Consider the following 13,517-nt stretch of genomic DNA (forward strand, 5'->3'; position numbering starts at 1 on the left):
AAATTAAAAAACATAGCACTCAGCTCATTTAATTGTGAGTGAGTTTAATTTGGCAGGGCAGTCAACAAATGAATAAGTCTCGGTAATGCCAGAGTCTTAATTACAGTAATTTTAATTTTAATGTTAATTTTCTATGTTGCCAGCTTTTTAGTATAGCTGAAACCTCTTTGATCTTTTGCCTGAAATTAATATCAAGAATACTTTTTAAATCAAGCGAACAATCTATTCCTAAAAGTCTAAAGTTTGTGTGTGACCAATATGAAACATAGAGCATGTAGAGATTACTATCCTTTGTCAGTGATGTAAACTACTTGTATAAAGCTTTATATTCAGAAGACAGAAGACCTAGATATTTTCTACCTTATGCCAATTTCTGTGAAAAACCTTATGTTAGGAAGTTTCTGTCTGTCAGATGTCCATTGACCTTGGCCTCAATTTCATGGTTCAGTGACTGCTTGAAAAACAGTTATTTTTTTTTGTCATTTAAATTTCTTATTTATTAGTCCCCTAAGTCTAGGGGACTTTATGTTTGCAACTTGTCTGTCTGTCTGTCCATCCATCCATCCGTCAGTCGGGGAAATCATTTGTCCACACTTTTGTTCTTCATGCTTGAAGATATTGATTTGAGATTTGGCATATTGTTTTGTCATGACAAGTTACTAATCAAGTTCGAATTTTTTTCTAGTCTGATGACTTTGAGCAGAGTTATGGTCCTTGGAATTAAAAAAAATCACTAAAATAATCAGTTTTTGCACTTTTTTTGTAATGCTTGAGGATATTGATTTGATATTTTGTGTTTTTTTCATAATGACAATTTACAGATCACGTTTGAATTTTAATCTGGTCTGATGATTTTGTGCACAGTTGTGGGTCACTCAAATAATTGGTTTCCACAATATTTTTTGTCGCGATTGAAGATGTTGATTTGAAAATCGGTATATACATTTGTTCTTTTATCATTACAAGTTACAGCTCAATATCGGATTTTGTGCAGAGTTATGGTCCTTGGACTTATAAAATTCACTGGTTTTCAACACTTTATTCCGTCATGCTTAAAGATATTGACTTCATATTTGTTTTATAGTTTACACTGTGATAAGATAGAGATCAAGTTCGAATTTTGTTCCGATTCAATGATTTTTTAATTGGTAGGGAACTATGTATTGCCAAGTTTACCTCAGATCATTACATTTTTGTCTCCCCTGCGACAAATGTCCCAGACTGCAAGACAAAGGGAAAACAATCCAGCAAGTACGACCTAAGATGATATTTTTTAGAGCTTTATATGTTTTAACATACGCATACGCATGATTTTATAGTTTAAACAATGCTATAAAAATAAGTGCGTTGAAAACACATGTTATGTTACAACGATTTATTGCAGTAAAATTATTCACCAAAGAAAGATAAGTTTTTATTTTGTACGCTAGACGCACGTATCGTCTACAAAATACTCATTCCTCATTATTAAATAAAAAGTGAAATAAACTACTAAGTTGAACAGCATTAAGTCCGAAAAGTTCATCTCTCCTTAGTAAAATTTGTATACATACATTTTTTCTTAACCCTTTATTCTAATAGTCTAAATGGACTAAGATATTGCAATATATCGGCCTTTCTGATGTGTGTATGAATCATAAATCCAATTGAAAAAGGAACTTTTTAATGTTGTTTTTTATTACAAAAAGTAGAGTAAGCCATTTTACAAATGATTTGAACTTAGCTGTTCAGAAAACAACGTGTGCACATTCATTCGCTTTACGATATTGACTGTTATAGCATTAACAGCCGTTGTCGACGGATCCACAGGGACGACATGCATTTGCTGGATTCTGGCAGAATAAAGATTTTGAATCAAAGACTGTTCCTTCTCCACAGTGTGCTAGTGTGGAGTTTCCATTCATACAAATGTAGTAGATATCACACCTGTGCTTCCGTTCACTTTCATAGTTACCGTTTGGCCGACCGGAGCAGTCGACACCATATCCAACATGCCAATAGGTTGTTGGAATTTCGAATAAATCTCTGCATTTGCCATTATAAGGTGCCATGTTGGTTGGACAGGGATTTTCGCCATCAAAGATACTTCTTTCATCTTGACATTCAAAATAATGTCCTCCAGGTGGCTCAACGTATACATTTCTGTATATTCCATCAGAGATTCCCATGCAGTCAGGATTGAAATATTCGCAGATTTTGCATGCCGTTCCATGATTACAAAAATAACCAACAGCAAGATAGTCACCTGTATGTTAGAAAAACAATATTAAGTTAATCATTCAAGATTAACTCGTCTGCCTTGGGATATTTTTTCATATTCATAATTTTCACTTTTCAAACCGTTAAACCAAGGCAAAACTGGTTTGAGTGGACAACTGACCAGTCCTTAATGTCTGTGCGATTGTGTTTATCTATTTATTTATTTATACTTGTTTTTTAATATAATTGATACGTTGCATTTATCAAACATTTTTCATTTGATTCGCTTTCTTGGTTCTACTTGAAGAATATTATATTAAATTCCCTAAATAATACACGCTACAACTAGATGTAAATAGATATAAAAAATGTGGTATAAGTGCAAATGAGACCACTCTTCATCCAAGTCACAACTTGTAAAAGGAAACCATTATAAGTCAAAGTATTGTCTTAAACACGGAGCATTGCCTTGCACCGAAAAGCAAACTATTAAGGGCCCCAAAAATGACTTGTTTAAAACCATTTAAATAATAAAACCAACAGTCTAATCAATATAAAAAACGACAAACGAGGAGGACAGGTGCAACCAAAATGCAGCGGGTTTACAATCAAATTTTGATCCGGTAATTTGGCGCACTCTTATCGACATCCACCTTTATTTTATATTGTTCAACTCACATTTGTTTTTTGTTTCGTATCTAGACCTGCATTTGACTTCCGTATAATTCTTACAGGATAAAGTTGTTGTTGAGAAAAGTTTAGGGTACGGACATTCATGCAGGTAGGCAGGTCTCAGAATTTGTGGATTATGAGCGTAAACTCTGTTTTCTGTTGGAAGGGGCGACACCGCTTGGCTGCAGTTATAGAACAGCTGGCATGTATTTGGATGTGGTATAAATGTGTCGGCATCATATTTGCATGTTTGGTTGACATCTAAAACAAAGATTATTTCATAAGTTTAAGGTATAGAAAACTGGCATCTCCAATTTGGAATCATGGAATGGTCGGATGTTTGGTCTTATACATAAACATATTTTCATTTCATTTATCAAGGGGTTTGAAACAAAAACAAATATGCAAATAACGTACACGAATACTCAATTTGATATCAGTGTAAATGACATGCATTTGAATAGCGATTAATTGAAAAAGTGGGTCGAAAGATACAAAAAGAAAAGCTTCTTACTTTTGTACAAAGGCAAATTGGCTCACGTAAATTGCACATGAATATCACTGGAGATTCACGCGAAATACACAAACGAGCTTAAAATTATACGTCAAACTCACATTAACAATTTTACGAGAATTGAGATTTGCATGAATGTCAACATGTGATTTTGCTCTTGAATTTCACGTGAAATTTACAAATAAAATAAGGATGATTTTGTTATTCAATCCAAAAAATTTAGATGATATCTGAATAACTGTATTTTGAAAATGCAATTGATGTTCACATGAAACATTTTAGTGTTGTTTTTTTTTACGTTTGAGGTGAAATGAATCACGATAGTTTTTCCCTGTGTGAGGGTTTATTTGGTAAAATATACGTTGAGTCAAATACGAGACAGATTTTACCTTAAGAATGAAGGCTAAATTAGTCCTCGAAATAATTATCCTTTAGTTGCGTTTAAGGTTATAGTACTATATTAGTAGTTTTTTTAATATAGTAAATCCAGTACTAGAATGAATAAACTCATCGTAAATAACAGAATTAAACCTTTTAGAAACCAACCTATTTCACACTTGATTCCAGCGAAGCAATCTTCACATACACAGGTATGTTTTACGCATGTTCCTCCGTTTTCACATGGTCCTATCAAACACGACCCTACAATTAGACAGTTTTATTCATTCAAACATTAAATTTTGAACGTGTGTTTTAACTGTTAAGTAAACTGATTTCATACCTTGTGACAAAAAAAACAAACAGTTTATCATACAAAATATTTAAGAAATAATTGATGCAAGCTATACTTCATTGTAGTTTTAACATGGTTAGGCATTATATTCGTGATTATTTTTGCTCGAGCGGTACTGAGGGTTAAAATAACACGAATATAAGTCTACTCATATTAAAGTCATAAGAAATGAGTGACCGGTGAAAAACAATGTTCTTCCAATTCTTGAAACAATGCATACAAACATCATAAACTTAGTCTTCTATTCAAGAATTTTTCATTTTTTTCGCATAAATTTCGTGTAATCATCAATTTTTTTTTCAATCGGTCAGTGTTGTTGTGAAATATGGCAGGTAATTAAAGTTCGTGTTTTGAAGCCGAAGTTTAACGATTGTCACCTGTTTGTCAACAATCAACAAAAAATCAACAAAAAAGCATGGAAATTGAGCACGTGTTTAACATGTAAATTCAGATAATAGTTTATTTTAAGGACATCCATGCGTATTGCGATCACCGGCATTTTACGAGATGGTTCACACTGAGGTCACTTTGCATACGGAAAATATGTCGGGGGAATTGCTTCCTGGAAGGATCGAAGCAATTAAAATAAAGTAAACTTCTTCTAAATATGAATAAATTAAAGAATTTTCTTCAGAATAAAGTATATGTACATAAGTTTTATAATGTAAACTATCCATTGAGTTATAAAAAAACATATGCGGTTTTTTTTTATTTGAGGTTTCTTATGACTTTAAAACTACAATAAAGTATAGCTTGCATCAATTATTTAAGGTTATTTTTATGTCCGATGTGTACAAGTGTACAGGGTTTGTGTAGGCTCACACGACTGGCAATGTGATTTTTCAGAGGGAGGAGTTTTGAACAGCCAGCATGAACGGTTGTCGTATATATATCCTTGAACAGATGATAAAACGTTTTAAAAACGTAGTGAAGTTAAATGCGTACTTCAAACTTTGATGCTGACAATTTATGGCTTATTTTGTGAAATCAGATTATAATTTCTTTGTTGCTGTTTTAAAAAATTACTATAGATATAATCTTCTTTTATATGTTTATTGAAAAAATCCAGATAATGAACATACGCCGATTAAACAAGCACAAATGACAATGTATTCATTGGATATGATAATCGTAGTCTTCGTCATTTAGGTCTTATTTGTGTTTTATCTAAGGAGCTTGATGGATGTAAGAAAAAATAGACATATTGCATTGTGTTGAGTCTGTATCTGAAAATAAGATTGAAATGAAATAGAAAAAGGACTTTATTTATAATTTAGAATTCAGCAAATGTTATCTTATAAATATATAAATCATGTAATAAATCATGTAATTGGTTACGGCGTCTCAATTTCACTATTATTATGTCGAATATTGCATATGTTCACTTGTGTTTTGTGGCATTATTACCATCATATTCCTGATCTATGCCTTTTACAACCTTTAGAATCGTTGCCATTCCGGCAAATATCTCGACCTTGAACGCATTACAAGCCACTCATTTTGTATTTGTTTAAATCTTCAAACTGTTAAAAGAGCGTCACTGATTAGTTTTAAGTAAACTAACTGGTAATTTGCGATGTTTTACAACCGCTTGGTCAAAGTGTAGAGGGTTTGTGTAGGCTCTTCCAGGAACCTCCCTTTTTTGTTTGTAAAGAAGCACACGACTGGCAATGTGATTTGTCAGAGGGAGGAGTTTTGAACAGCCAGCATGAACGGTTGTCGTATCTAGGTCAAATTTGTCAATTTCGAATTGCAACACGTTACAGCCATAATACATGAATTAGTAACATCATGTGCACCATTTAGGAGGTTGAAAGTGTTTAAAGTTAATCAAATATATTAAATGCACGCAAATTTGATAAATTTCATTATTCTACAGAAGTCAAATTACGCATGTGCAAACAAATTTTGTTGGATTTAGAGCATGGGTTTATTTATAAAGCGACCGAAGCACGTGATATGAGAATTAAAAAAAAAAAGTTTTGCGTAGTGAAAATAAATGAGAGGGTAAATATATTATTTATTACAAACACAAAAGAAAATCAGAAAATGGATAAAAACACTCTACGAAATACTTATAACTGAACAACGAAAAATACACTAAACAGAGATGGTTAGCTCAGGTGCCCTGTTCAGGTAAGTATAGATAAAGGCAACAGTTGTATACCGCTGTTCAAAACTCATAGATCGATAGTAAAAACCAAATCCGGGTTACAAACTAAATCTGAGGGAAACGCATTATATATAAGAGGAGAACAACGACACAACATTAAAATGGAACATACACAGAAACGTTATCGGCTTTAAAAATCCGATGAGAATAATAAGTATAACATCAAAACTAAATACATGAATTTGGGATAGAAAAGTACCGTGACACGTCTTATAGTAATGTGAATTCACACTCAAATATAAGAGGAAACAAACGAAACAACAGAAACACAACGTTAAAATGTAGCACACACAAAAAACGAACTATAATATAACAATGGCCATTATGGCCATATTCCTGACTTTTTTAAAGAAAACAATGGTGGGTGAACCTGGTGTTGTGGCATGCAAAACCCCCCGATTTAATGACAATGTTAAATATAACATTAAAATAACAACATAACATTACAGGACTACAATACAAATAATTAGGAGAACATATTGGACAAAGAAATACACGAATAGCTAACAAAAGGCACCAGGTTTAAAATTTAATACGCCAGAAGTGCATTTCGTCCACACAAGACTAACCAGTGACGGCCAGATACAAAAGTTTGAAAGCCAAAACAAGTACAAAGTTGAACAGCACTGACGATCAAAAGTTTAAAAAAAGTTGTGCGCAATAAGGCTAGGGTTTTCTGCTTGGGATTAGAACATCCTTATTATTTAGACAGTAAATTTCATAAAAAGACAGCATAAAAGATATACATGATAAAACTGAAGTATTATTTAATTACAGAAAAATTGGACACATACCATACACCAACATAATCCAACACAAAAAAATACACACCGATCTAGTCAAAGCCTCAACGCAAAAAGTGACGTCTCATTTGAAATTGTAAGAAGTATCCTTCACTTTAAACTGTTTTTTTTTCTCATTCAATTTACCATCTTAAAATGTTACGTTAGTTAGATAGTCGGGCTCATCTGCAAAAGTCTTTTAATTTAAACATTTTCCGTCATCTATAATGCTTTAAATGCTAACTTAACGAAATAGTGAGAGTAAGATAATTGTATTTAATTAATAGTTATCCCACGAGGACGCGGTGTGTCAGTGTAAGAACACCCCGATGGCCGGAGGCCAGAGGGTGATCTAACACTGACACACAACGTCCTAGTGGGATAACTATTTTACATCCCAGCTATTTCATATTAGACGAAAAAACATTTACAATTCATAAAATCTACTTTAGAACGCCACACAACCATTATTATATACTTTATATATTATTATATAATATATACTCTTTATGACCCCCTGACATATGCAACCATGTCAAATCGCCCCACTGGCCAATCGGCCCACACTTATTCGCCACTTTTTAAAACAATGCCTAACTCTTGTTTACAAACTCGCCCACTTATGAAAAACGGTTAAATCCCATTGAACAACCAGTCTGTCAACTCGCCTTATTCATGAAAAGGGTTAGAGTACCACTGAATAAAGGTCTGTCTGCCTTCTCTCCTATACTTATGAAAATATCTTGCTTCCTTTAAATATGTTAAATTACTCATTTTTATATCCAGTTGTCCTGGTCTAGGGGTGTGTGTCGTGGGTTGATATGCTAAAGGTGTTGAGTTCGAGTCCCAGCATATACAATGGATTGTTTCTACATAAATTTTGGAAGTGAGTCTTTTCTCAATAAATAATTTAGGTTTTATTGTGGATTCGGCGTTCCCGCCATAATGTTAAAGAACAAAGGAAAGCATGCAAAACAAAGAAACCCCAGCAAGGGTGATCTGGTAGGGGTAATCCGCATCAGATCACCCCTGGTAGAACAAATGAGCTTGGATGTAATTTTAAGTGCTGATTAGTTAGTTTAATTCTCATTAAAAAAAAATATGTAACAGTTTAAAATTAAACAGTTGAAGAAATTCTGAAAAATCAGATTCTGTGGGAGGAAAAGTTTAAGCGATATTGAAATGTTTTGGATAAAAAGAAGTCGAAAATAAACTAACAACGCTATAGCTTAAGAGTAAAAGACGAACAAAGAATATTAAACACTACAGCACGAAGACGTGATTTCTAACTCTCCGGAATATTCTGCAAAAAAATATAGCACCCGTCAGTACAAACCCGGCGATAAGTCTTATTTCGGTTGGTAGCATTCGTGGAAAAGAGGAAGATATTGTATTTACGACGATATGAATATATCAGTCGTCATCGATGAAACAGATATTCCAAAACGGTCAACCAACTCGTGATGGTGTACATACAATTTATGAATGGGCTGATTTGAACTTCACCACTTGGATGTTTTGGATTAATAGCTTCCTTTAATAAGCACAGAGAAAGGAAACAGTATAATTACCAAAATCGTCCTCTTACGGAGGATCGCAAAATTTGCTGTACATTTAATACCACATTGTGTTTGCTTACTGGAAAGTGTAAATAACCCAAATATATATCCTTGAACAGATGATAAAACGTTTTTAAAAACGTAGTGAAGTTAAATGCTTACTTCAAACTTTGATGCTGACAATTTATGGCTTATTTTGTGAAATCAGATTATATTTTCTTTGTTGCTGTTTTAAACAATTACTATAGATATAATCTTGCGTGCAGGAAATTTATTTTTCTTCTTTTATATGTGTATTGAAAAATCCAGATAATGAACATACGCCGATTAAACAAGCACAAATGACTATGTATTCATTGAATATGGTAATCGTAGTCTACATCATTTAGGTCTTATTTGTGTTTTATCTAAGGGGCTTGGTGGATGTAAGAAAAAATAAGACAGGCACAAAATATATCATTGGGTTAACTAAAAGAGGTAATCGTGTAGATAACTGTGGTTAGTGGTAAAAAAAACATACCAGGACTGTCGATCGTTTCATTATAGCCGTTGTCACTAGACATATTGCATTGTGTTGAGTCTGTATCTGAAAATTAGATTGAAATGAAATAGAAAAAGGACTTTATTTATAATTTAGAATTCAGCAAATGTTATCTTATAAATATATAAATCATGTAATTGGTTACGGCGTATCAATTTCACTATTATTATGTCGAATATTGCATATGTTCACTTGTGTCATGGAGGCATTGCTACCATTATGTTCCTGATCTATGCCTATTACAACCTTTAGAATTGTTGCCATTCCGGCAAATGTCTCGACCTTGAACGCATCACAAGCCACTCATTTTGTATTTGTTTAAATCTTCAAACTGTTAAAAGATCGTCACTGATTAGTTTTAAGTAAACTAACTTGTAACTTGCGAAGTTTTACAACCGCTTGGTCAAAGACAGTGCTGGTTGACGTGTTATATCTTAGGGTATGATTAATTGAATTGTTTCATATTCTAAAAATCATACTATAGACGACTATACGATATGGGTATTTTTCGATGTTGAGGGCCCTACGGTTGGCTATCATTGCTTACATATACTCTATTTGATATTTGATTAAGAGTTGTCTAATTAGATTATAGCACATATTCATATTCATATATTAACCATTTTATTCAAACTGGTTCGTTTTCACAGCATTTTAAACTTCGTATAGAATATAGTCCTTAAATAATTTTGATACAAACCCAACTAATTAGAGTTATGTATACGAAAATAGCGGTTAAATTTTCAAAGTGTAGCCTACTTTTTTCAATAGCTCTTACTCTCTTTTATATATCATTTAATTCTGGTATCACCTAAGTTAATCAAAGTTATATTGAAAAACATTATTTTACATTACATTGCGTTGCACATTTATTTGCATATGAGTTATGTTATAACGGTGTCTGGAGCAGAACAGCCGACAGGTTAACTCTCTACTTCATATGACTTTTGAATAATTTGACATATAATACATATATGAATCAAACATTGTTTACGAATCTGGTGTAAATCCTTTCGAGTTGATAAGTTAAACATTTTTTCGCATAATTGTCGGAACATTGTTTTGCTTACTTTATATTTAACCCGAATTCTCATATTTGATTCATAACAAACTAAAACGTAAATCAAAATTATAAAAAAGGCTTGATGATATGTACCAGCATTTTGTGAGTATTATAGTCTTTAACAAACTATCAATGTGACCCCCGAAGACTGCCGATGATCATATAACCCGAAGTAAACATAAATTTTAATAGATAGCGAAGTCGTGCAATTGGATTTATCTGTTTGATTTCATATTATTAAAGTTTGTCAACCAAATCGTTTACTCTTGTCTCCAATCAATGTTGACATGTTTATCTTTTTATAACTAAACACTTCTTATTCATGCCATCTCTGAGCAGAGGGGGTAAATTGAAGCTCACATGAATGCGGATTCAATGAAGTCGAAATATTTACTTGCAAGTAAATAATTTAGCAGCTTATTTAAACTGGCTACTTGAAGCGAATTATTATTTCACAATGTCACTTTCATTCATGATTGAACAAAAAAGAAACAAATTTTGTCTCCTAGCTGATGCCCCTTTAAGATACATTTTTCCGGGTTTTTTATAGTAAGAATACGTACCAAATATGTTCAGTGATTCTTTTAAATGTACGGATTAAACTTGCTATGGATGGGTGATACTGAGTAATATTTGAAAATACTGGACATTAAAAACTGATAACACAGCGAAAAAAATAATAAAAGATAATAAAAACATTGAACATCTTATAGTATCTTATATTTGTTAATATCTAAATGTAGTGTTTTTAAACAAGTTTCGTGTGCGCCAAATGCGTCTTTCTATGCCATATGATAGAAACTCAACTTACAACATTAACTTCAATTTGTTATATTATACTTACACTTTTCCTTATTTTCTGAATAATATTGTTTTGTAGCAAAGAAAGTAGCCGCAGCTGTAACTCCTGCTGCAATTATAATGCAACACATCATAAGAAATATTGGCCTCTGTAGATATTTCTTCTTTTGATGAACTTCATTGTCTGATTGCTTGGACTCCGCCTTGAGTGATGAGGTCAGAATTATATAATCGTGATTTAAACCATCTTTTACTGGAGATAATTGATCATAATCGGATTTGTCGACATTTTCAAGACATTCGTCGTATTGTACAGTATCAGATAAGTCTGTAAAGCCTCCATCGACGCTATTGTTAACATAGCCAGATCGCTGTTCTGTTGACTTCTTGGTGGTTATCATTATTTCTGTTTCGAACAGAAAATTTATTGTACAAAAAAATGATAACACACATTTATACATTTTCGGATAAATGAGGTTTACTTAGTACATAGAATGAAAGGAACTAAACACTTATTGGGCATTGTAAAACATATTGATCACACCATAATATATTATCAACGTCATCAGTTTTGTCTGTTGAATCTAAGACATCGTTACTATTAAATAAAAAGTTATCTTATAATGAAGGGCAATTTGTTTTGTTTGTTCCTTTTTAAGTTGATAATGATCAATAACAAAATTTCATGCATTAAATGAAATCTAAAAAAAAACTATAACGGTTGAGTTACGTACCAATCGTGCCTGAAACATTGCAAATAAAAAAATCTCCGATGAGACTCATCAGTGGGAATCTGATCGAATCTAATTTGTTTTGTCACTTAAAAGTGTTAATTCTAATATTGAATCCCTAAGCAAAAGATTCGAAAAGATCGGGTGTTGCAGTCAAACTTCTCATTGCTAACAATTCATGTTTCGAAATAGAAAATGTAAATGTCTGGGTAAAAAAAACTGATAATTCTTGCATGTAGTTATATCTCAGTAAAACGGAAATAATTTCTCCAAAATTTTCATTTGAACAAACAAATAAACAAACAAACACCTTTATATGTATATCACAACTATAGTTTAAACAAACAAACAAACATATTTTTTTTTAAATTAATATCTAAGCAGGTAAAACTAATCCTTCAAAATCAATAAAGATAAATTCATAACTTACAGTTTTACCTCGATAATTAGAACATATCTAATAATTTTCTGTATTTAGTTCATATATCAAGCTTGACGCATATTTTAAATGTATTCAACTGATCGTCAATAAGTATTTGTATTGTATTTTATTAACTGATATATACAAAATTAAAATAACTCCATAGAAAATTAAACTATTAAAGTGTCACACGGATAGAAATTGAAGACATTTTGTTGACGAAAATAGCTATAGTTTGAAAGGAGTATTTATTGAACAGGATGTCTGTCGGGCATATGAATTTCAAATGACAAAGCTTATGACGGATTTTGAATATTTTAGAAATACGATACACAGAATTGATTGTTGTATTTGAAACCTTTAAAGACCATACGACAAACAATATTTAAAATACGAATATACAAAAATAGTATGTTGTTAGATACTTTTCATGTTAAAATTTGCAATTGATTTTGGTTACTTGTCTATTTAATCATCATAGATCAGGTAATTCCATTGAGAATGATGACTTTGCCTGAAATTTTTGGTGTTAATTTTCGAACGATCGACATACAGGAAGTTGCTGCACGGCAAATGTTAAAATTGCTTACCCACTACATTTCAACACTATAAAGCCTGTAAACAAAATTTTAAAAAATTCCCTTTTTAATGAAGTCTAAAACTTTATGACGAAAGTTTATTCTAATACAATGAATGTTGAAAAAATTAACTATTTGTAAAAAGGAAGTGGCAATCGTGCAGATTCAATAATTGCTTATTTACTTCGACTCTCATTATGAAACTACATACTAAATATAGAATGATTTCTTTTTGTAGAAAATTATCGACAAACAGGAAGTGCTTACACGGCAGATTGAAAAGTAGTCTATCTACTGCAATTCATAATATAAAGTTGCAGACCAAATACAATGATTCCTCATCATAAAACCTAGAGGGGAAAAAAAAATATTTACGCAAATAATTCATCGCGTACTATGATATAACACATGATATTAACCTTGGCGACGCAGGTTGTTATCAAAGCAATAGAAACCAATATCATCATGATCATCACCTTAATATCTCAACCAGATATTGGTGTAATTTTGACAAAGGGGCGAAAGATACCAAAGGGACAGTCAAACTCATAAATCGAAAATAAACTGCCAACGCCACGGCTAAAAATGAAAAATACAAAGAGACAAACAATAGTGCACACAACATAGAAAACTACAGAATAAGCAACACGAACCCCATTAAAAAACTGGGGGTGATATCAGGTGCTCCGGACGGGTAAGTAGATCCTGCTCCACATGTGGCACCCGTCATGAACCGTTCAACCAAGTCTT

At 32.3% G+C, this 13,517-nt stretch overlaps 1 protein-coding gene across 1 annotated transcript; it reads right to left on the bottom strand.

Moving 5' to 3' along the window:
• Window positions 1-1,342: 1,342 nt before the first annotated feature.
• LOC143047478 (uncharacterized) lies at window positions 1,343-11,438 on the bottom strand. Its single transcript, XM_076220538.1, has 5 exons — window positions 11,081-11,438; window positions 9,153-9,218; window positions 3,932-4,027; window positions 2,878-3,132; window positions 1,343-2,245 (listed from the first exon to the last, which is right to left on the bottom strand). Exons 1-5 carry the CDS (start codon window positions 11,436-11,438, stop codon window positions 1,782-1,784), a joined length of 1,239 nt encoding a protein of 412 aa, XP_076076653.1. The 3' UTR covers window positions 1,343-1,781.
• Between the last annotated feature and the right edge of the window lie 2,079 nt (window positions 11,439-13,517).

The sequence above is a fragment of the Mytilus galloprovincialis genome, chromosome 10 (genome assembly GCF_965363235.1).
Source record: "Mytilus galloprovincialis chromosome 10, xbMytGall1.hap1.1, whole genome shotgun sequence".
Lineage (NCBI taxonomy): Eukaryota > Metazoa > Mollusca > Bivalvia > Mytilida > Mytilidae > Mytilus > Mytilus galloprovincialis.

Coding starts and splice junctions, on each gene's coding strand:
- LOC143047478 (XM_076220538.1), bottom strand. CDS start 11,438: ATGATAACCACCAAGAAGTCAACAGAACAGCGATCTGGCTATGTTAAC. Junction 9,219..11,080: donor TTCAGAAAATAAGGAAAAGT/GTAAGTATAATA, acceptor TCTAATTTTCAG/ATACAGACTCAACACAATGC. Junction 3,133..3,931: donor TGGAATCAAGTGTGAAATAG/GTTGGTTTCTAA, acceptor TCTTTGTTTTAG/ATGTCAACCAAACATGCAAA.